This window comes from Oratosquilla oratoria, chromosome 36, assembly GCF_046742065.1.
Source record: "Oratosquilla oratoria isolate Oo_2021 chromosome 36, ASM4674206v1, whole genome shotgun sequence".
Classification (NCBI taxonomy): domain Eukaryota; kingdom Metazoa; phylum Arthropoda; class Malacostraca; order Stomatopoda; family Squillidae; genus Oratosquilla; species Oratosquilla oratoria.
Window position 1 is genome coordinate 34,157,925 of NC_134812.1, and position 24,999 is coordinate 34,182,923.

Below are 24,999 nucleotides of genomic sequence, written 5' to 3' on the forward strand. Positions count from 1 at the left end.
AATGTCTAAGAGGTCTGTGCCAGAGACTAGAAATATCATGGACCCTTCCTTCAAAGGAAAGTCATTTATTCAGTGAAGGGTTTCCCTTAGCTACATAAAATGTAGGGTGATAGTCATTCTAGATAGCTCCACAGAATCTCTGAGTGACCTATTGGCTGAATTGGTAGCTGTAACTTGTTTTCTAGGGTCCTTGAGTATTCTTCGAGAAAGAAATTTGATAGTAGCTGAATTTATTTATAGTTCTATAACTGCACCATAGCTGTTTGCCACCCAGCTTAGATTTTTTTTTTTTTTTTCTTTTTTTTTTGGGGGGGGGGGGATGGTAAACATACATTATTTATGATTGGAGATTGATCTCAACTAAAAGAAGAATGCTGATCACTTTTGACTTTTGCTCCCTCTCCTGCTCCCCCCCTCCAACCTCCATGTGGGTGATTGACTGTTTTGTGCAGTTGTTACTTTAACAACTTTAGTGACATTCCTATTAAGTAATTTATCTTTTTTTTTTTTTTAATAGATTACTTTTAACTCAAAAAAGAATGTCAATCACCATATGCTGTACTACTGTTATCCCTCCTCTGCTATCCTCCTTCAATATCTTCTGTACCACCTCTATGACTCTGCCTCAATAGCAATGGTTCTTGACCTAGGCTATGAAACCTTAAATCTGGGGTTACGAGATATGATAGCCAGTGTAAGGGTACTGTATATTTAACATGAGAAAGCAAAGCAAGGTTTATATCACTAATCCTTTTCATATGTTTGTATTGTATTTATATTGGATGGGGGTACAAGGTTTTTTTTTTATTGTTGTTATTATTATTTATTTATTTATTTATTTATTTATTTATTTTTATTTTTTTCCAAGGGGTAAGGGCACTGAAAAAAGTTAAAAACAACTGTTCTATAGTGTGATATTGTCCACAAAGATAGGAGTGTTGATTAATACTATAAATAAATAGTGCCCCCTTAAATCTCTCATTTACCACTGCTATGACTCCACCTCTTCAGCACAACATTATTCCCAAGGATAGAAACACTGGTTATTGGTGACAGTACTGTTACAATGAGTTGCTGTGGTAAAACATACCTAAAGGGACCATTTGGTCTATAATGAGGTCAGATGCAATGTTAAAAAAGAGGTTATTAATTAATTCATTCATTCATTTATTTATATATTTATTTGTTTATTTACTTATTTATTTACTTTTGCAGTGAGGAAAGAATAGCTGAAGAACACAGAAGTTTGACAGGAGTTTCCAGGGGTGATGCTATTGTACAGTAAGTATTTTTAAATCATGTATCATTTATTGAAATGAAAGAATAGAATCGCCGATGATGACGAATGTCAACTCAAATAATTCCGACAGTTACCCTTGGACTCAAACTGGGGCCTTGTGTGATGCTAGGCCAGAGTTCTACTGACTGAGCTAAAGGAGCTCCTTTAGCTCAGTCAGTAGAGCTGCAAGTGTCACACAAGGCCCCGGTTCAAGTCCCAGGGTAACTGTCAGAATAATTTGATATTGAAATGAGTGTTCAGTTTTTATTAGCAATGGGTTTTCCATTTCCATTAAAAGTACACTGTGTTTGGTGGGTGATTAAATTATTTGTCCTCCTTTCAGGTAATAACATTAAATCATGTACAAGTTCAAATACAGTGTTAGTTTTCTGATTAGTTTTCAACTACTTTTTAGAATTATTAATGTTATTAGTTGTAGTAGTAGTGTTGTTATCAATAATATTATCATCATTGTTTTAAGTATCTATGGTTGCATGCAGCAATGAATGGAGGAGTAGATGTGGAGGTGAGTTACAGAGTAAAGAAAGCAAGGAAATGTCTGGGTGGAATAGAAATGTGATTAATAGGAAGACTTCATTCAAAGCCAAAGATATATTATTTGTATACAATAATAATTGGATCTTTGAATGTATGGATGTGGAACAAGTGAGGAAAAGAAATGTATGTTTATGAAATGAAAGGTAAATTTGAAATTAAACTGAAAGGGGAAGTTATGTTTGTATTTTAGAGTGTGATAGGTAGGGTGTCAACTGGAAAGAGAGCAAGGGAGTAGATCTGTTGGTTAGTGATGAGATGTGTAATGTGGGTAAATATGAGAATAGATTGAGAGGTGTGTATGTTGGCGAATGTGTAAGGCCCTGGGGTTAAGAAAAATGTAGAGAGGAAAGAGTTTTGGACCTTGCATGAATGTTTGGAGAATTTTGAAAGGATAATGAATGTAGTGGTATTTGTAGATCTAAGTGCTAAAGTAAGAGATAAACTTGTTGATTGAGTAACAGTGGAGTATGGTGTACCAAAAAGGAAGAGAAATGAATAGGAAACATTGTATATAGAAAGAAACTTGATGATAGTAAATAAAGATTTAAAAGAAAAATGTATGTACATACATATACCAAGGCTTTTTCCCCCTTTCAAGGGAGGTAGCCAAAAAGAAAAAGGCACAAAATCACTCCCACCCATTCCATCCCTAAATACACTCCACTCCCCTCCACCCTCCCTCTTATCTTAGCACCTCCTGGATGATGGGTCATCCCTGCACCTTGTCCACTGCCCTGGGTCAGAGGCAGTGTCGCAAGTCACAGCACATCCACAGCAAGGCCGCTTCATTAAATCGGCAACCCCCCCTCTCCGTCCCCCCATGCATAAAAGGAGAAGACAGGGAGAAATCCCTTTGGGCTGCATCAAATTTTGCTCACACAAAAATGTACATAACGATATACTGGCCAGGGTAGTTGATGGGCAGATAGTCATGATGGCCTTACTGGGTTTTGTAGCAGTGTCCAGAAGGGCGACAGGAAGAGTTTTGTACATGGATGTGTTTGAGTGTATATAAGGTGGAGAAATAAGAGTGAGGCAGAGATGCACTGAGAATAAGAAAAATAATGAAGGCTAGGTGAGGCTGAGATATATACAGAATGTATTCAGAGGAATGAGGAAGTAGGAGTAGAAAAATAATGATTGTGTTTCATAGATGAGGAGAATGGGTGAGAACTGATGAGGGTAGTTAATATAGGATAGAGAGGTGACTTTGGTAGTGGCAGAAAAGAGGTGTGTATATGAAGAATTGTTGCAAGGAAGAAATGAGAAAGCATAGGAAGGGTGTAAAGTAAAGAAAGTGGAAGTAAAGTGCAGCTTGAGGGAGGCCAAGGGAAGAGTGTCTGTGAGGTAGAGTATGTTTTTGTCTTGAGAATTTTCTATCTATATATCGAGAGCTTTTCCCCTCTCATAAGGGAGGTAGCCAAGTCAAAGGCATGTATCTATTCCCACCGATATTTTGAGAGAACGTGAAAAGAGTAGAAAAAGGTGAGTCGGGTAGAGGAGAGCATTTTGTTAATGATTATCAGTGCTTCTATGTTTGGGGTTGATTTCACACTGAAGAGGTTGTTAATTGTTAGGTTGTTAGAAGTTTGTAGGGGAAGTAGAAAGGAAAGACGATAGAAATTAAAAGTGATCAGCAGTCATTTTTGGGGATAGGATAATTTCATCATATAAGAATGTTTTGTGGCTGGAACATAAGGTTAACACTAAGTCCTTAAGATATTTATCATATAAAATTTATGCTGTCAATACTCGATATTATAGGGGTGGGGAGTAATGAGGAGTTGCTTAAGAGGGAGATGGCAGAATATTTCAAATTATTGAAAGTAGGAGGTGCTAAGATGGGAGGGAGGGTGGAGGGGTGTGGAGTATTTTCAGGGATGGAATGGGCGGGAATGATTTTATGCCTTTTCCTTTTTGGCTACCTCCCTAGTAAGGGGGAAAAAGCCTTGGTATATGTATGTATGTAGAGAAGGACAGGGAGGCAGTGGTTAAGGCAGTTGGAGATGCTAGGATGGAGTCTCACTGTCAGATCCTTAATATGTGGGCTGAAGGACATGTGAATATCAAAAGTGAGGCTAGGATCTTAATGTCCTTTTCCAATGGAAGAGTTTGACTTTTTAATTTTACTATTGGATAGTTCTTTAGCTGGGGTAGGGCAATGTAGGATGAGGTGTTCAATATTTTCTGTGCTATGATTGCACCTGGGGCAGTTTACATATGTGGTTAGGCCTTTTCTGTACTGATATTGTTTTAAAGCTGGAGGGTGGCCTGAATGTAGACATGATAGTGTGGGTCTTGCTTGTTATGGGAAGTTTGGTGGAGTAGGGAGTTTATGGTTGGTCTTGTACTGCTTATTCTGTGTCACTTTGCAGGAAGAGGAGGGGGGGTAGCAGTCACCAGTTGCCAACTGTCATGTTGATTAGAATTTGTGACAGAATTGAATGTTGACAGAGGGAGAGCTTAGGTTTGGTTGAGATATCAGACAAAACAAGTTTCAACTAGACTTGTGTGTCCAGATAATGCAAGAATTTTAGAGGAATTGTAGCAATTTTATATTTAATCATGTGAAGTAAGATACATACATACATACATATCGACTGCATGCTACTTTGCCACAATAACAAGCAGCCAATACCCCAGACGGGTAAATATTGATTGTAGGGTAGACCTGTTGATTAAGTTAGGTCCATCTACAAAGAACACAAGGTTAAGCCTAGGTGGCTATAGGTGTTATGTTCAGGGAAGTGTTGTAGTGGGTACCAATTTACACCATTCCCTTTTGACAACCATAAAATTGAATGGTTCATTATCTTTATGGATGGGGTTGTCCTGGAAGTGCTTGTGTATGACAAAAATTTGGTTTTGATCAGACTATAGACCATATCATCATCATATATCATATCATATTATACATCATAATTTTAGTTTGAAACTATTATCCAAAGTTCTCACTTTAAATTGATGTGGGTTTTGCCTGTTCTTATGGAAGAAGTGTCCTTGATTGAAATTCTTTAATGCTATGTTTGTTACAGTGTAGTAAGTTTAAGCACATCAGTGGGTATGGCAGAGTAAAAAATTAAGTCAAATTGATAATTCTGTAAAAGATATTTGTGTGCAAAACACTAATTTGACTAACCATTTCAGGTATATGATATTAGTAGAACGGTTAACCACCTATGGTGTGCACTACTACGAAGTTCGTGACCGTTCCAACCTTCCCTGGTTCCTAGGTATCAGCCACCGAGGCATCTCACAGTACGACTACCTTGACAGAAGAAAACCAAGAAGAGTTTTTCTGTGGAAACAACTAGAGAATTTGTATTTCAGGGAACGGAAGTTTTCCATCGAGGTGCATGACCCCAAGAGGTAAAGATAGCTAGGGCCTGGCTCATGGTCACCCAGTATGATAAGTATAGAAATCTCTTAAACATTAACCTATGCAGGAATGGTGTCATCTTCTGTATTTGTTCAGTCTACAACCAGGGAACTTTAATCAGGTGAAGGAAATCCTCTTAGTTACTAAACAAATGGTCAATTTGGAATATGCTCGTAGGAAAACATCACAAAGTAACACTTAGCCAATTTGGTTCGGTTTTGGATCATTTAAAACACAGGTTTGATGTGAATGAGAATAATGTAAGACAGACCTTATTATGTGATATAGTTAATGCTTTTAGGAGGCTAGCATGTGGAATCAGCTGAGTTGAATGGACCAGTTGTGTCATACCCATTTTTGCTGTTCAAGTACGAAAGTTGAATAGTGAGAAAGGGTATTGAAATATATGCCTGTGAATTGTCTCCTGAGCAGAGAAGAAACAGTGCAAAAGATAGGAGTGATTAGAGAGAGATTACTTGAGGCTGTGGTTCTTGTGCAAGAGAGACCAGGGGCAAAGGATTGATTGATGGACCCAACTGTGACTGTTTTGCCCTGTATAGATCTTATTCCAGCTGATTCCAAACATGAGAGGAACTCTGGGCATGAATGGGTGTGAGGCATACATAGGTTTACATACTAGGTATACATTTTTTTTCAAATGGTGGAGTATGTATGGTCTTTGCATTGTGTCTGGGATAATGGTCATACTCTGGGAAGATTGAGTGATAATGTTATGGCTAAAGAAACATGGTAGTGAAGACTTGGTGAGTATCATATGGGACCGAAGTGAGGGAAGAAAGGAGGTTGTTGTGGATTGTAGTTTGCTGGCACTTCCACCCTTGTAGACAATTTTCACCAGAAAAAAAAGGGAAGAAATAAAGTTAAGTCTACAAGTTACATCATAATTGGCATAGTCAGGACTAGGTTTTGATTGAACAAATGTTAAGTTGTATTTCATTGCTGTAATGCATCAATAAATAAGGTGTTAGTGGTTCACAAATAAGAAAAGTTAAGCTGTATTCAGCAGTAATGGTTTTGGTTTTACATCAGTAGTATTGGTGATTAGAAAATTTTGCAAAACCATCATGGAAAATCTCCTTTCTTCATTCATTTGTTGCACTATGCATTTGCATGAGATGATATTGCTTAACATGTTTGCTTCAAGGTTTTGACAAAAAAAAAAGAAAATACAATAGAGACCTTCGAAAAGTGTTAGCATTCTGTTATTGTTAGAATTGAATCATAGTAATTTTATCCAAATATTATCTACATTTATTATATTGAAGTAGACATTGTTTCACCATGAATTGTTGGATATGAATCAAGATAATTTCATAAAACTAATATCTCAGAAATCTTTAGATATAAGACATAATGCATAACACACTCTGGTTCTTTATTTTAAGCCTCACAAAAAATTATCCCAAATTTGCTGAACATTTTTTCTTGAGTGGTTGTGCATCACATTGCTGTGTTCAATCAATTGCAATAGGTTTAGTTTGACTTCCATTGTGCTTGATTATAAATGTAAGTCCCAATCAATAGTATTTTACATAAATCACAGAATTTACCTACTTTAGGTGCAATGGCTTTTGGTTGTGGGTGTTTTTTTTCTGGAATGGCTACAAGCATGTTTCTGCTTATAATTTTTTTGCTGCCTGGTCACCAGCTGAGTTCAGGATGATTTGAAAGTGCATTTGGAGAAATATTAAAGTAATTCATCTCAATTCATGCTAGATTTTTGTATGCAAACTAAATTATAAAAGGTACAGACTAAAGAATTTTGTCAGTTTAATTAAAATGAGTGGTGTATACTAACATTTTTCCTGGACAACTTTTTGCTCATGTTGCAATAGACAATACATCAAGCACATTGGATTTTTTTTCTTTTTCTTCCCCCCCCCCCCTTTAGCTTATGACATAAGGATTAAGACCCTAAACACTACTTCAATGTCATATTGACTATCTGTTTGAAGTGAGATGAGTCTGAAAGACAAACAGTTTGCTTATGCTAGCTGGCTTCAGGAAGCATTTTTCTTGACCACATTCCTGAAGTTTTGTCTTATTCCCATACAACCCTTAGTACTAAATCTGTTTACACAGCATGATTAGTAATGCATGGTTTGTCCGTCTTGCTGTGTTTGTTAGAGTGGTGCACACGCTGAGCTCATTCAACCTATATGAGGATGCTATTGAGGACTCAGGAGAGCACAATGACCAGTTGCTAGAGGCTATTACAGAGGCTACCACTCAGTAAGTACTTCTTGGAGCTCTTAGGGTCTTATGCTCAGTTTAACTGTTCTGCTATTTGTTGTTGTTGTGTCTTTATACAGTTTTAAATGACTGCTTTGAATGAAAAAAGTTTGTTAAGGAGGTGTTCAAGGGGAAATGCAAGTTCACAGTTTGATTAAGGATATGTGAAGAAAAGGAAAAAAATCATCATAGATGGGTTTTGAAATGCACTTAATTACATGTACGGTTAAGTTAGATGTTATATTTCAGTATTCACTATATTCTTCCTACCACAACAGGGTATCGGTATCCCGCCGAAGTTTTGGACCAGGCAACGTGAGTGTGTATGCTTGGTACGCGGAGACTCAAGTGCTCTGCAAGGGGATCTGGTCCATGGCCATCGCACAGCATCAGTTCTACCTCGACCGCAAAACTTCCATAGTGAGTAGTGTTTTTTTATTTGTATGTACTCAATTTGAGGTTGCTTGATAAGTGCCTAAGAGATAGGAATGTGCCAGAGGACTGGAGGAGTGCTTGTATTGATCCTCTTTACTAAAGAAAAGGGGACAAGTTTAGATGTAGGAAATTTAGAGGTATTATTGTGTTAAGTGTAGTTGGAAAGGTATATGAGAGGATGCTAATCAAGGAATTAGGAGGGGAACAAGAGTAATTAGGCAAAATCTGTGGGTATAGGAAAGGAAGAGGATGTGTGGGTTAAGTTTTCATTGTAAAGCAGATATATGAGAAGTTTGGGCAAAAGGTAAAGATGTCTTTTGAGCTTTTATGGATCTGGAGAAGGCATATGACAGGGTTGACATTAAGGCATTGTGGGATGTGTTGTAGATGTATGATATAGAGGGAATGTTGTTGAGGGCAGCCAGAAGTTTTTATGCGAGTAATAGAGATTGTGTTAGGATAGGAAATGAAGAGAGTGAGTGGTTTGAGATGAAGGTGGGCTGTGTCAGGGTTTTGTAATGTTCCCATGGTTCAATGTGTACTTGGATGAGGTGGTATGGAAGGTGATGATGATATTGATGATGGTGAAGGTGATGGGAGGGGGTGTGGAGATGGTAAATGAGAGTGGAGGGAAATGGAAGCAAGCCATTTGTTGTTTGCAGCCAACACTGCAGTTATGTTTGGGTCAATTTAGGGTCTAAGGCAGCTAATGGCATGGTTTGGTAAGGTATGTAAGAGGAGAGAAATGAAAGTAAATGTGGGCAAAATTAAGGTGATGAGACGTACAATGGTAGGTGGTGACGGTGAGTTGGAATTAAGTTGTAAAGGAGAAATGCTGGAAGTGAAGAGGTTTAGATATTTAGTTACATGTAACAGGAAATGGAGTGGTTGTGAATTGATGAGTAATTGATGTGGCTGTAAGGGATTTCTTCTTTTGTGTACTGTAATTTCTCATATGGATGAAAGGGGAAGTGGTCATATAATGAAGCAGGAAAAAAAAACAGATTTATCTATCAGGTTCTGATGTGAAGGTGCTATGGGGACAAAGATGACCTTTCATCCACAAAAAGCTAAGAAGAGATAGTAATTGGGTATTGGATGGGTTTGAGATATGTGAGGTGTAGGTACATGTCTTGACTAGGAACCCTCCAGGTATATGCATGTAATATTTTGGGGATTTTAGTGACATCTCAAAAGATCAGTATCATTCAGCATGCTTTTATGATTGAAGACTAAACATACATATACACATTTTCCTATTTATATACTAAGGTCCCCTTCCCCACCAAAGATTTTGGGTAAGGATTTTGGTACTTGCCTGAGGCAACCAAAGCTACTCCCAGGGAAACATACCACCCTTCAGGGTGGCAACGGTTTCTTGTTACGGTTTGCCCCCAACCTCTTCTGGGGTTGGAGGTGGTCCCATGACATAGACACTGCCACACCAAGTACTTGCAGGTACATTTGGACACAACAAAGAAACTACCAAATTATAATATACATACATACATACATATACCAAGGCTTTTTCCCCCTTCCAAGGGAGGTAGCCAAAAAGGGAAAGGCATAAAAACACTCCCACCCATTTCATCCCTAAATACACTCCACACCCCTCCCACCCTTCCTCTCATCTGAGCACCTCCTGGATGACGGGTCATCCCTGCACCCTGCCCACCGCCCTGGGTCAGAAGCAGTGTCGCAAGACACAGTACATCCACAGCAAGGCCGCTTCATTTAATCGGCGACCCCCCCTCTCCGTCCCCCTTTGCATATAAGGAGAGGACGGGGAGAAATCCCTTCGGGCTGCGTCAAAATTTACTCACACATACTACCCCACCCCCCACCCCCCCGCCCATTCCTCCTCATGCAGTCACAACATCATCCATATACAACCATTCTCCACTCACCTCTGTCTTCCGTCCTCTCCCTTCCTTCCTCAACAGACATTCCCCTCTTCCCCAAAGCCCCCTTCACCCCATCCATCCACCTCATCCTAGGACGTCCCCTCATGTTCACTCCCTCCACATCTGCCTTCCATACCTCTTTTACTAGTCTTTCTTCACTCATTCTTTCCATGTGTCCAAACCATCCTAATATTCTTTCATCAACCCTATCTCCCAAATCCTTTTTCACCCCTGTTCTCCTCCTCACCTCCTCATTTCTCACTCTATCTAGCCTAGTAACCCCCACCATACTTCTCAGACACCTCATCTCAAACACATTCAAACTCCTTCTCTCTTCCTCTCTTATGTTCCACGTTTCTGCCCCATACAGTGCTGTTGGCACAATCACTCCTTCATACAGTCTCCTCTTCGCATCCATTCCCAAATGTCTATTTCTCATTACACTCTTTAAACCACCAAGGCATTTACTCGCTTCTCTCAATCTACATTCTACCTCCACCTTCACTCCACCTTTTCCTGCTACACTTGCATCCAAGTATCTAAAACTATCCACTTCCTCCAGTCGCTCTCCCTTAATGTTCACTTCCAGTCTACTGCCACTTTCACCCCTTGTACATCTCATCACCTTACTTTTACCCACATTTATCTTTAGCTTTCTTCTATCACATACTCTCCCAAACTCTGCCACCAGCTTCCTCAATCCCTCCTCTGACCCTGCCACAAGCGCAGTGTCGTCCGCAAACAACAGCTGGCTCACCTCCCACTTTTCTCCATTTTCTTTAACCATCTCCAATCCCTGACTCACTACCCTAGCATTCACCTCTCGCACCACCCCATCCATGTATAAGTTGAACAGCCAGGGCGACATAACGCATCCTTGACGAAGTCCCACCTTTACTTCAAACCACTCACTCTCTCCATTTCCAATCCTAACACATGCTCTACTACTCACATAAAAACTCTTGACAGCTCCCAAAAGCTTTCCTCCTATCCCATAAATCTGCATAACCTCCCACAGTGCCTTTCTGTCTACCCTATCATAAGCCTTTTCCAGATCCATAAAGGCCCAAAAAACATCCTTCCCCTTTCCTATAGCTTTCTCACATATCTGTCTTACCACAAAGATCTGATCTACACAACCTCTACCCGTCCTAAATCCACACTGTTCCTCACCAATTACTCCTTCTGTTCCTCTCCTAATCCTCTCAATTAAGATTCTCCCATAAGCCTTCCCTACTACACTCAACAGGCTAATCCCTCTGAAATTACTACATTCACACTTGTCCCCTTTTCCCTTGTAAAGAGGAACTATACAGGCACTACTCCAGTCCTCCGGTACTCTACCCTCTCTCCAGCAAACATTAAATAATCTCACCAACCAGTCCACCATCACTGAACCTCCCTTTTTCAGACATTCTGCATGACATCCATCCAGACCAAACAATATATACAATTGGTGTTGAATTATGCAAACCTTACTGTCCCATTTATAAACACTTTGAAAAACAGTGGCAGCATCACACAACCTTGATGCTGCTGCACATTCACCTCTGACAATTTGCTCTCTATCCCTGAAGCTTCTACATGTCCTACAACTCGTTTAAAAGATTGCAACTAACTTCAGTTAGATATTTTTAAACTTGTTGCATGTGATAGGCTTCATTACAGTTGAATGTAGCATGTAATTATTTACTTGTCACTAGCGGGGGTCGAGGTGACAGCAGTGTGATCTCTGTTGCCAGTGAGTTGGACCAAGGGCATGGTTCATTAAATTCCAAATTACAAAGTCCTCTGTTAGGGGCACCATCCTAACTTCCTGATAGGTGAAGTTGGTGATGTTAAACCAAATCATCCACATCATTATATTTGTGTAATATGTTGTATCTATTTCAGAGTGAAGTGGTCGGGGTAAGAGAGCTGCCAGATTTGGCGGTGGAGTTATCTCGAAGTCGGGTTTCCTTGTCCACACACTCCTCTTCCTCTAATCTGTCCCATTCAGGATCACAGTCATCTCTTGTTAACCATTCACAAGCAGGTAAGTGGTAGATATCTTTTTAGAATGTATGTACAATCTCTCACTCTCTTGCTTCTCTCTATTGCTCCTTTCTCTCTCTTTTTCACTCCTCTCTCTCTCTCTCTTGCTTCTCTCTATTGCTCCTTTCTCTCTCTCTTGCTTCTCTCTCTCTCTCTCTCTCTCTCTCTCTCTCTCTCTCTCTCTCTCTCTCTCTCTCTCTCTCTCTCTCTCTCTCTCTTGCTCCTCTCTTTCTCTCTCTTGCTCCTCTCTTTCTCTCTCTTGCTCCTCTCTCTCTCTCTCTTGCTCCTCTCTCTTTCTCTCCTCTCCCTCCTCTCTCTCTCTCTCTCTCTCTCTCTCTCTCTCTCTCTCTCTCTCTCTCTCTCTCTCTCTTTGTCTCTTTTATATATAAAGGAAGAAAGGGCCTTTTGGTGTGTCAGTCCTGCATTGGTTTTGACCCGGGCAAGGGGCAGCTAGAGATTTTTGAAAGGGAAACAAATGAATGTGTGATGGGTACAGGGTGGGTGCATACCTTGGTTGGCTACCTCCTTTGTGAGGGGGAAGAGGCCTTTGGGAATGTAGATTATTACAAGACTGAATAGAATAAGGAGGTGAGGCAAAGAGTGGGGATTGGAAGAACGGTATCAGATTGGATAGAACTGAGTGCTTTGTTTGAGTACATGGAAAGAATAAATGAGGAAAGACTAGCAAGGAAACAATAGTGAGCACAAGTGGATTGAATGGGTCTTAGAGAAAGATGAACGCATGGGACAAAGTGGGGAATGCATAGGGAATGTGCTGAGAATAGAGTACAAAAGATAAGAGTGTATAGATGAAGGGATGGTGCATCCTAAAGGGATGTTATTCTTTTCTGCTTCATAATTTAAGTGGATTGAGGAGGGGGGTTACTGTAAGTTGAAGCAGTGCAGGTAGATTAAATCTAGCTCTCATGCCCTTCTGTGGAAAGTGTCTATATACCAAGGACTTTTTCCCCCTTATAAGGAGGTAGCCATTCAAGGTATACATCCATTCCACTTCCATCTGGGTGGGAGTGGGTGCATGGTTGACTGATAATGATTGAAAGAATTTTCTTTAACTAAGTGAAGTTGGGGTTGCTGGTTAAATAAATCAGCTTTGCTGTGGATGTGCTGTCGTGCTGTATTACTTCTGACCCAGGTTAGTGGATGAGATGCAGGGATGATCTGTCATCTAGGATGAGCAAAGAAAAGAAGGAGGGAGGGGTGGTGAATGGGAGTGGAGTGTGTGGGTGGAAGTGGATTTATGCCTTTGGACTTTGCCTACCTCCCTTGTAAGGTGTAAAAGCCCTTAGTATATGTATGTATGTAAACAAAGATATCCTGTTTATCTCCACAGAAGATAGTGAAAGCAGTGAGAGCATGCACCAAGCAAGAAAGGAAATGTATATTGCACTTCAGGCCCGGAAAGATGCCCTTGAGGAGAAACTCAAGGACAAAACTGAGGAGCTTCGGTTGCTCTGCTTACGGGAGGGAGAGTTAACAGGAGCATTGCCAGCAGAATACCCAACAATGCCAGGAGAACCTCCACCAACTATACGAAAGCGTGTAGGCACAGCATTTACCCTCAATGAAAATCTTATTAACAAGATCATTTGCAAACAGGTAAGGTTGTATTATACGGGAAGGGAGCTATGCTCGTGGTGACCCGTCTTTGTATCTCTCGGCACTGTTTCTTTGTCTAATTTGTTCCAAGTATCTATCACTCTGTGTGGGAAGCTCTTTTTTTTTTTTTTTCCTTTTTTCATTCTTTCTTTCTTGAGATCTCCTCTGTAATTGTCTTTTTTTTTTTTTTTCTTTTTAGTTTCTTTTTGTGTCCTCTTGTTTTTCCATTGTCCCATTTCAATAAATATATGATTCTGTGGGACAGGCATCAGAGAGTATGGTCTCCCTGCCGCCTATCTTCAGAATTCATGAACTCCCATACCTACACAACATACACTCCATAAAGGATTTGTGGGAAAACCCTGTTTTGGCTGTGGCATTCCTTGGGGAGACAGGACTGCTCGGACAGACAGTCTAAGGAACAACAACAACTCCCATACCTCCATCAGGAGGTACAGCCCTGGGGTTGCTGACACTTGGTCTCCAACCAGAGCCCAAGGTCCTTCTCTGTCATCTGTATTTCTTCATCTTTTCACATAAGTATAGCCGACATAGGATGCTTGCTGGTCGAGCAGGTTGGGGCATTATTACTTGCAGCGGAGTTCGAGATAATGATGGTTCGAATCCTACTTAGGGCAAGTTGAACTAAGGGCATGGTTCATTAAATTCTATGCTACAAAGTCCAGGAGGTGCTCAGATAAGAGGGAGGGTGGAGGGGTGTGGAGTATATTCAGGGATGGAATGGGTGGAAATGATTTTATACCTTTCCCTTTTTGGCTACCTCCCTTGTAAGGGGGAAAAAAGCCTTGGTATATGTATGTATGTATGTACAAAGTCCACTGTAAGGGGCATTATCCTAGCCACCTGATAGGGGGGCAGTTTGTGACGTTGAACCAAATTATAGCTGACATCTGGTGATTGCTCCCGTGATTCATATAAACCAGTGACAATGAAACAATCTCACTCAAATACAACATAGACAGCTACCCAATGTTTCTTCCCAAAGAGGTCAGAGTTTTTGAGAAATATGATAAGCACTACAAGAATGGAGGAAGATTGTGAATGAATAAAAGGTTGATGTAGCATGGAGGAATTTGCAGAGCAAGGAAGGAAGGGAACAAGAGATAGGTGTGAGTGGGGAGTGGTTGTAAATGGATGAGAAACTGATGTGACCAGAAGGGATTTCTTCTAATCTGCTTTGTAAAGTCTTTAGTGGATGAGCGGGCAGGTCACCAAGTAATGAAGTGGTTGGAGTAAACCAGCATTGTCTGCTGGGTCCTGCTGTGGAGGTGCTGTCTTGTTGCATTGCATCTGATGTGTGTGTATGGTTGGGTGGAGTACAGGGAAGGCCATTCATCCACTAGGACCAAAGGAAAAGGGAAAAAGTTGGTGTTGGATGGATGAATTGGTGGGGGATTGATACATGCCTTGGCTGGCTACCACATTTATGATGATGATTTGATATAGTTTAACATCACAAACTCCTCCCATTGGAAGGCTAGGATGGTGTCCCTTATAGAGGACTTTGTAGTATGGAATTTAATGAACCATGCCCTTGGTTCAATTTCATTGGTGGCAGGATTCGAACTGCCATCCCCTCGACCTTGGCCACAAGTAATGACCACATTTATAATGGGGAAAAAGCCTGTTGGTATATAGATGTAGACGATATGAGTGTGTACTTTGAATTGGCCACCTCCCTTGTAAAGGGAAAAGGGTTTGTGTATATTATATAGGACTTGAAATATAAAATTTTTCTTGGAAGTAAATATTTTATGTTTGTTTGACCTTGCATATCTTTCTCTTTGCAGGAGGAGTCGGTAGCAGGTTTAGAGCTTGAATATGAAATTCAGGCCAAAATTACCAGTGCAGCTTTAAGATTAGCAAATGAGACAACAGCCAGAAAAGCTGTGAGAAAGCAGCGTAAAATGTCGTATCAACAGTCAGCTCAGCGACTTAAGGAGATAGAGAGCAAACTGAAGATGGCACGCACTAAAAGTGGAACTGGTGGAAGCTTAAGTGGGGGTGGAATGATGGTGGCTAAGCAGAGAAAGAAACCAAGACCAGTTTCAGATACAGATAGTAAGTCAGAATTTAGAAGAATGCTTAAGTCTTTTCTTGTTAGTTCTTAAGACTGGATCATGCCCAAAACAAAGTGAACTGGCATTACCCAGAGGTACCAGGCAGCTAGTGCTATGGTATCCGACTTGTACAGAGGCATTATTTTCAAAGGAACTTTGTGATGCCCTTTTGGATCCGAGTCACACTTCCATCATACACTATCAACTTCTTATTAGAATTTGCTTAAATTTCAAGAACATGTCAATTGTCATGGGTGGAGCAAGTTGATCAGGGAGACCTCCTTTTTATATTTCCTCTCCTAAGGCCTTGCATGGAGTATTTACTGCATAGGTTTAATTCTGTGACTATTTTAGGAACTTCAGTAACATTGCTACATATCACATATGCAAGGACTGTAGAGCACTTTAATACATTGTGTTTAATAGCATGTACTCTGTTAATTAGAATGGACTTGAGGAACCTATTATATTGGAAAGCAGTTTACCAGAATGTAAGTATATGTTGTTTTTACAGATGTGGTATTGTACGAGGATACTCCTTTGGCTACAAATCACCATAGTACCATAGGAAATACTGTAGCCGTCTCCACCACAGTCACTACAACAGCCTCCAATGGCACCACCTTGGACTTGGCAGGTGTCACTCCATCCTCTTCATCATCATCTGCATCATCATCAACCCCAACCACATCCTCCTCCCCAGTATCGGATCCTTTGGGTCTTGAGGGAGTAAATCTGTCTCCGTCCACTCATCCACCCCTTTCACCTCGGTCGCCTCTTACCCCGTCCACTCCTGTCAGAGTGAGAGCAAGAAGGGACCTCTCTCCAGGGGGTACTAAGACCCTATCAGCCCCTGCAAGTCCTCATAAGCAACCCAGCACAAGCAGTAGTTCTTCAGGCTCAGGTGGAGGGTCACGTTCAGCCAGTCCTAGTCGGCCACATAGGTGAGGAGTAGTGGATCTGTGTATTAGTATACCAAGTGTTAATGATACATATGTGAACTTCATATTTCTCAGAAGGGCAGTATATATTGATTCTTATTATCATGTCTTATCATGTGCCTCGTTGCATTGCCTTTGAATTGAGGTGATGGGATTGACAATGAATTGGTTTTGGATAGATGTTGGGTGGGCATATGTAAAAGGGGAAAGGCCTTTTGGTATGTATTTAGATTATGTTGCCTTGCACTGAGGTATTGGCTGCATAGCTATTGTAGTTGATACATTAGGGAGTTCACTGGCACCCATATTGACCAGAGTCATGTGGCATTTTCTTATTTGGAAACAAAGTTCCACTCAGAGTAGTGTTAACCACATTTTAACTTCCACTATTCTTAATTTTTGCTGTGCTTAAGTCTCATTTTTACAACTTATAGGATATGAACTCTGCTTTTCTTATTCTTTAGTGGGGGAATAAGAATACCACTACCATATTCCTATGTATTTTGTAAAAAGTTACAAAATAGGGGTAGAGCCAGGGGACTGAGGTGTCTCCTTTTAATTTTATTTTATGTATTTATTTATTGCATTTATTTGTATTATGATACAAAGTGTAAAGAGAAATAGATATTTGGGAATGGATGCTAAGAGGAGATTGTATGAAGGAGTGATTGTGCTGACAGTACTGTATGGGGCAGAAACATGGAACATAAGAGAGGAAGAGAGGAGGAGTTTGAATGTGTTTGAGATGAGGTGCCTGAGAAATATGATAGGGATTACTAAGCTGGATAGATTGAGAAATGAGGTGGTGAGGAGGAGAACGGGGATGGAAAGGGAGTTGGGAGATAAGGTTGATGAAAGAGTATTGAGATGGTTTGGACACATGGAAAGAATGAATGAAGAAAGATTGGTAAAAGAGGTGTGAAAGGCAGAGGTGGAAGGAGTGAACATGAGGGGGAACCAAGGATGAGATAGATGGATGCAGTAAAAGGGGCATTGGGAAAGAGGGAAATGTCTGTTAAGGAAGGATGGGAGAAGACAGAAGATAGGGGTGAATGGAGAATGGTTGTGTATGGATGATGCTGTGATGCATGAAAGGGAGTGGGTGGGGGATGGGGGGTGAGGGAGTGCATGTGAAAAATAAATTGACACAGCCCAAAGGGATTTCTCCCTGTCCTCTCCATTTCTGCATGAGGGGATGGAGAGGGGGGTCGCTGATTTAATGAAGCGGTCTTGCTGTGGATATACTGTGTCTTGCAACCCAGGGCAGTGGGCAAGTTGCAGGGATGACCCATCATTCAAGAGGAGCCAAGATAAGAGTGAGGGGGTGGGTGGGAGTGGAGTATGTGGGGATGGAATGGGTGGGAGTGGATTTTATGTCTTTGTTTTTTGGCTACCTCCTTTGTACATACATATACCAAGGCTTTTTCCCTCTTACAAGGGAGGTAGCCAAAAAGGAATAGGCATAAAATCATTCCCACCCATTCCCTCCCTGAATACACTCCACACCCCTCCACCCTCCCTCTCATCTTAGCACCTCTCGGATGATGGGTCATCCCTGCACCTTGTCCACTGCCCTGGGTCAGAAGCAGTGTCGCAAGACACAGCACATCCACAGCAAGGCCGTTTCCTTAAATTGGCAAAAAAAAAAAAAAAAAACTTTGTAAGGGAATTTTTTTTTTGTATATGTACTTTTACTTTTATAAAAGTAATACATACCAAAGGCTTTATCCTCCTTACAAGGGAGGGATTGGATTTTATGCCTTTGTGTTTCAGCTACCTCCCTTATAAGGGGTAAAAAGCCTTTGGTATATCGGTGGGCAGGGTGTAGGGATGACGTCATCCAGGAGGTGCTCAGATGAGAGTGTGGAGTGTATTTAGGGATGAAATGGGTGGGAGTGTTTTTATGCCTTTCCCTTTTTGGCTACCTCCCTTGTAAGGGGGAAAAAGCCTTGGTATATGTATGTATCTATGTATGTATTTTTTTTTCCATGAAGAGTGTAAGCTTGCTTTCACTCTGCCACCCCCAATATAAGGGGGAGAAGGCAGTTGGTATATACAGTTCAAATAATCATATTTCAGGAAACAAAACTTACGATAGAGACTGAACAACTTTAAACTCACACAATATTTAATTACTTATTTCTTCCCTGTCCAGTGGCTACATTCCCAGTTCGGTGTTCACCAGAAGTCAGTATAGAACCCAACAGTACCCAACCCTCTCTACACGGTCACAGTCGGTGCCAGCTGACGAAGCCAGATTAATCCACAACCGGAATGCTACCACCAATGGCACCACCACTGGTGTGATAAACAACATGGAAGGTGGGGACTCGGCAGTGATGGACACCACAGGGGGTCTGTACAACATTCCCCGGCAGCGTACTTCCCTTGCTTGCCAGAGCCTGGATGATTTGGATGCTGCTGCTACTGCTGCTCCCTCCCCCCCAGTCCCCACCACCACACCCCATCACCCCCACTACCATCATCATCAGCACTACAGACATCGAGCTGAGAACCATGATAGGTGTGCATGACTTTCTATCTCCCTTCTTGATTTATTTATTTTTCTATTTGATGTATTCCATGTGATTTTTCATTTTTATTATTATTCCTTTTGCTTTCTCATATCTTTTGTTGTAATTAATTTTTTGTGTTTCATAATTTAGTTGCCAAAAGTTAGTCTAATATCTTTGTGGATGAATAAATCTCTGCTTAAAACTTGTTTTTGCATGATTGCAAACTTATTAGTCATAACACTAAATTGGAGATGTATTTAATAGTTTTGTTTGACTTTATTTTCTTTGAGAAGAATGTTATATTTTAACAAGTCTGTAATTATTCATTTTTTTAAATTAACATGTTAAGTTGCAATTTTTTTAAGTTTGAAAACTAGAACCTTCCACCTTGCTTACCAGCCTTGACCTCTGATTGTCCAACCAAGATCATAGATTACCTAGCCGTCATACTCAGCCTTGGGTCCACTCCACAGGTACGGCAGTCTGGACCGGCGGCGAGCTAGTGGTGGACGATTAGAGTCCCGCAGCATGGACCATCTTGACGCACTTCCTCCCTCTCCATCAGGGGCTCCCACCTCAGCAACCCCTTTACCTCTCCAGCTTAATGCTTCAGTCCCGCCACACAGCATATCATCCTCATCCACCACTTCTTCATCCTCTTCTTCATACCACCACCATCCACATGCCATTCCCCCTTCCCATCATCATCACCATCATCCCAACCATACTTACAATCACCATCCTCACCACCATTCCCACCACCTCCATCACCTTCATCACCATCACCATCATCACCCATCATTTTACCCTGCTACTACTGCAGAGGAAGCCATGGACACTGCTAGTGAGTCCAACAGTTGTAGTTTTGACACATCATCTACTGAGAACCAGGTGCGAGGGGGTGAAGATGTTGTAGATGGACTTGGTACAACTCAACAGCAGCATGTTAGTGGAGATCACCGTCAGTACCAGCATCCATCTCCATGCTACAGGAACCACTCCAGTGCACCAGGTCTTCCTACTGGGCATTCGGCAGGTACTCTGGGAACAGGGGGCCAGACACAGTCGCAACGAGGAAGTGGAATAGTGCATAGGTTAGTGCGGACATCCAGTGGGCGCAGTTACATGGAGACGACATTTGTTGGTGAACCAAGTCACAATCAGGAAAATATTCCTCCTTTAAGACCCAGCACAGACCAGCTGCTTCCACTTCGAGCCACTTCTAATGGAGACCATCATCACCTCAATGTGCATTACCACCCACCTCTCCGGCCTACATCCAGTGTTAACACGGTAGATCTAAAATCACACCATCCAACACCACACTCTGACCTACCACCTCTTAAGGCCACTAAATCCAATAGTGATTTGCCACCCCACAAAGTGACTACAAAGAAGAATGAAGAAGTGAGTCCTGCTGGAGACGAACCCCTCCTTTCCCTTGCTGAGGCTGTGAAGATGAAGAAGGATCGGGAAAGGGATCGTGATCGTGACCGTGAGTGGTATGAGACATCGTTAGACTCACCTGTGTCATCTCAGCGTTGCTTAAAAGGTGATCTTAATGAGTCAGTAGGGGAACTTAGCCATAACATTAGTAGCAGTAGCTTGGGCAGTGCCAGTAGTGTTGCAACACCAAGTGACCCTAATGACTCCTTTCAAACAGCCGTAGCTTTCGAGTCCCCAAGGAACCACATGGTCATCAGTGCAGGAACTTTTCAGCCCTCCCGTGAAGTAAGCAAGCCCTTTGAGATGGCTGATTTCTACAAATACAGTACAAAATTTCGGCGGCAGAGCTGTGGTAACCTGAACAGTTGTAGTGTTAATAGCTCTGCCAGTAGCATTAGTGGTAGTAGCACAGGAGGGGAAATGACACCTCTGTCACCAGTGCTCCCACCAAGGGCACAGGTCAGGATTAGTGCTACCAAACTCCCACCTCCTCCCTCTCCAACGCTTGTAGCTCAACACTCGGCACCAGCACCTCAACAAAAAGGCATGTACCAACCCCTGACACCCCTTACGTGCCAACCCATACAGCCCATGCATACAGCTAGCCCCTGTGGGGATGAGCAAGACCCTGTGGGCAATGCTTGGGACTCTACCCCTCTTCATCAGGCTGTGCCTGCAACTGTTACCAATAAGCGCTCAGCCACACTCGTATAAGTAATTTTTTTCTTCACATGAGCATTTGGAGAAGGATGCCAGGGTTATTCCTCATATTTTCTAGTGCTAATGTTTCCTATACATTCAAGATGTGTATGTTACTTGCCATAACCCTGCTGGACCAAACCTGAAAAGCCTGAAAGGACCAGTGTATTGTGTATTATGGATGTTCGCAGTTGACATGTATACTATGTTATAAATACCTGCAGTTGAGTTGTATTTAGCTGTATAGTTGTACTGGCCATGTCCATCAATGATTTGATTTTGGTACATTCTTGGAGAAAGACATGTGAGTTTTAGTAAACAAAATATATCACCACATTAAAGTGCTTTGGAATGCAGGCACCTGAGTTGCAGCACTTTATGTTGCCTCATGTTTGCATTGATCTCATCTCTTGTTAATCCACCCTTGTTAATTGTGTGGTACAAAGCTAACAAGCATTTCCTTGTGCTTCCTAGGTGCTGTCATTTAATGTACTTTGGCTTTCTGTTCATTGCCTGACAGAAAACCAGTGAATCTTGTACATAGAGGTAGAGATAGACAACAAGGTAGAACTGACAGTTGTGGGTTAGAAGGTATGAGGCTTGGTGACAACTTTAAGGGCGAGAATAGGAAGAGGAGTGAAGAGGGAAATATAGATCTTGAAGATGGGCAAGTGAATTGGAGTAGTCTCTTCCAACCCCATTCCCTCCAGCCACACATATCAGTTCTATATATCATTTATCTTTATCAGTAAGTATGATCTTTCACCCACTGACCTAGGGCAGTCAGTGGGCAAGATGCAGGGATGGCCTGTCATCCAGGAGGAGCCAAGAAAAGGGGGAGGGAACAGTTGTGAATGGGAATGGAGTATGTGAGGATGAAATGGGTGGGAGTGGATTTATGCCTTTGACTTTGGCTACCTCCTTTGTAAGGGGGAAAAGCCATTGGTATATGTATGTATGCATGTACGTATAATCTTTCTACATAAACCATCCACATTCCTTTACTTTCTTCCTCTTTGAGAGGTTTGCCTTTTCCATTTTTCATCTCCATTTCTAATGAATTTCCTACATTATTGATATAAAAGTTAAACTTCTTTCATTACCTATAGATATTTCTGAAGTATTTATAGGGAGAATGAAATAGGTATTTGGGAATAGATACAAAGAGAAGATTATAGAGAAGGGGTTAAGTGTATGCATAGAATAGGAAATGGTGGGGTTACGTAAGGAGGAGAGTGGAGGGTGGAAAAGGAGTTGGCAGATAGGGCTGATGAATGATTATTGGGGTGGTTTGGGCACATGGAAAGAATAAGTGAGGAAAGATATAAAAAAAAAAAAAAAGAGTATGGAAAGCATAGGTGGATGGAGTAAACGTGAAGGGAAGATCAAAAGTGAGATGGATGGATGTGGTGAAAGGGGCGTTGAGCAAGAGAGGTATTTCTGTTGACCAGGGAAAGGAGAAGGCAGGGAAAAGGTGTGAATGGAGAAAGGTTCTTTATAGATGATAATTTGACAGCCTGAAGTGATTTCTCTTTGTCTTCTCTATTTTTTGCACAAGGGGACAAGGAAGGAGGATCACCGTATAAATTAAGTGGCTAGCCCTGTTGTGGATATGCTGTGTCTTGCTGCATTGCTTCTGACTTTTGCAGGAGGCAGGATGGCCCTTCATCCATGAGGAGCAAAGATGAGAGGAAAACAAATGGGAGTGGGATGGGTGGGTGCTTGCCTTGGGTGGCTACCTCCCTTAATGTAGGGGGAAGAGGCCCTAGGTAAATTGGTAGATAGCTTTGAAAGGCCTTCAAAGACTTTTTTCAGTTGTCTTTCTCCCTTGATTTCACAACTTTGATATCATAGTATTGTTTCACTTTTGCAATCTTTATCACTATTGTTTCACTTTTGCAATCTTTTACCTTTATGGCCATTTATGTATTTTACCACCTTTCTCCCCTTTCCAGCTTGTTTTCTTTCCCCCAAAAAATTGACAGTTCATTGCTGGTGCATGTTTCATTCATGATTCACCATGGTCTGTCATGTGTGAAACTGATAATCAACAACTGTTATGCTCCCAGTTGAGAACTCCATAGCTTGTATGGACTATTCTATGGGTAATGTTACTTTACACTTAACACACATAGACATATGTGCACACTGTATCTATCACAGCTTTCCACACAGAGTGATAGATACATAGAATAAATTGAAAGAGAAAACAGTGAGTGCTAAAACTATACATGACTTTAAGAAAGAACTGGATGTGGAAAGATACATCTGCGGGTCTGTACAAGCATAGCTCTTCTCCTGCAAAATATAACTGGGTAGATACACATGCACACACACACAAACACACAAGGTCATAGTAAAAAAAAATAATAATAATGATGATAATAAATAAGAAAGATGTTCAGAAGCACAGCTTTACACATTGATGCATCAGCCTGTGGAATAAGAACATATGATCAAGACCAAGAATAATTTATTTAAGGTAATATCGGTTAAATGGAAATGTAAGACAGAATTCCCTGTAAGTACACACATGCCATCTACTTTCCCAATGAAGATAGTAATAGACTGCAGTATTATGATTTTCAATATATAAACACATCGTATATACCAGAAGGCCTCTTCCTTCCAATAAGGGGGAAGAGGCCCTTTTGTATGTATGTGTATTTACTTAATTGTACTATACAGGACTGGAACTTTGTTTGTGGTCCTGTCTCTGTCTCCATTTATCATAATTTGCCTTGAATTTTTATTTTAGTCTGAATTATATATTCATCTAACTTGTTCCACAAATTTACTCACCTTTTTGGAAAGCTTTACTTTCTAACACCTTTTAACCACTTCAATACGATGATGCCTATGTAGAAGTCATTGAGGCTGAAGGGGGTATATAAGGATGCTGGCATTTGGGTCTTAATTATATTGATTTTGTACTTATAGCTGTGACCCCTATATCATGCAAATTGGTTTGATTATATTTTCTGTGGTTATTGATATTCAGAGTGAAAGAGAATAAGTAATACAGCTGTAACTATATAATGTGAGTATTGTGATGTATCATTGTACATCAGGCAGCTAATGCTGCCCATGAGAATTTGACTTGTATTATTATTGTATATATATATATATATATATATATGTATATATATATATATATATATATATGTATATATATATATATATATATATATATATTTTTTTTTTTTTCACTTCATGCCAGCTGATTCTCTGTATCCAATTTTTCTATTCTTTTTTCTGATCTAAGTATCATCATGATGTCACCTCTTTGCTCTTACAATGTGTGAATTGGTGTGCGTGTGTGTGCATACATATACATGTGTGGACGTATATGTGTTTGTTATGTGTATGTATACAACTTTTTATTAGGGAAGAAAAGTATGAATTATCTGTACATATAAACCTGTTATTTGCATACACACTGGCTCTGTGAATGTGTATCTATATAGTTGTTGATACAATTGTATACAATACTGTATTTCACCTTGCTTCATTTGCTTGTCCCATGCACATGTATATACCCTAATGTGCATATTTATGCACCTGAAGTTAATTACTTATCTATAAATGTTTTACTTAGCACATTTATAACCTACCTTCAGAATTTCTTCCTATATGATACGCACACTATATTTCATAATAAATATATATTAGTGTGTGCCCACAATGAATATATCCTTTATCATCAAATCTTTTCCCTTGCTTATCTTCATCTTTGTTACTATTGTGGGCGGGTGCTTTGACTTGGCCATCCCCTTATAAAGAGGAAAGGGCTTTTGGTGCATATATTTTCATCTTCTATCTCTCAAAAGTAGCATATTGATTTTCCTTCCCCAGAA

General features: G+C 40.7%; 1 protein-coding gene across 5 annotated transcripts in view; it reads left to right on the forward strand.

Moving 5' to 3' along the window:
- Window positions 1-24,301, forward strand: part of LOC143018952 (uncharacterized) — a 258,421-nt gene extending 234,120 nt beyond the window's left edge. For 3 of the 5 annotated variants that reach the window (XM_076174574.1, XM_076174577.1, XM_076174578.1), the window contains 10 exons: window positions 1,216-1,281; window positions 4,985-5,206; window positions 7,365-7,469; window positions 7,748-7,889; window positions 11,702-11,843; window positions 13,194-13,459; window positions 15,271-15,541; window positions 16,055-16,484; window positions 18,637-19,005; window positions 19,471-24,301. In XM_076174574.1, coding sequence (XP_076030689.1) covers window positions 1,216-1,281; window positions 4,985-5,206; window positions 7,365-7,469; window positions 7,748-7,889; window positions 11,702-11,843; window positions 13,194-13,459; window positions 15,271-15,541; window positions 16,055-16,484; window positions 18,637-19,005; window positions 19,471-21,157 — 3,700 coding nt within the window. In that variant the 3' untranslated portion in view covers window positions 21,158-24,301. The remainder of the gene's footprint in view (window positions 1-1,215; window positions 1,282-4,984; window positions 5,207-7,364; window positions 7,470-7,747; window positions 7,890-11,701; window positions 11,844-13,193; window positions 13,460-15,270; window positions 15,542-16,054; window positions 16,485-18,636; window positions 19,006-19,470) is intronic. The other 2 variants (XM_076174576.1, XM_076174575.1) reach the window with 2 other exon arrangements.
- Window positions 24,302-24,999: the final 698 nt, after the last annotated feature.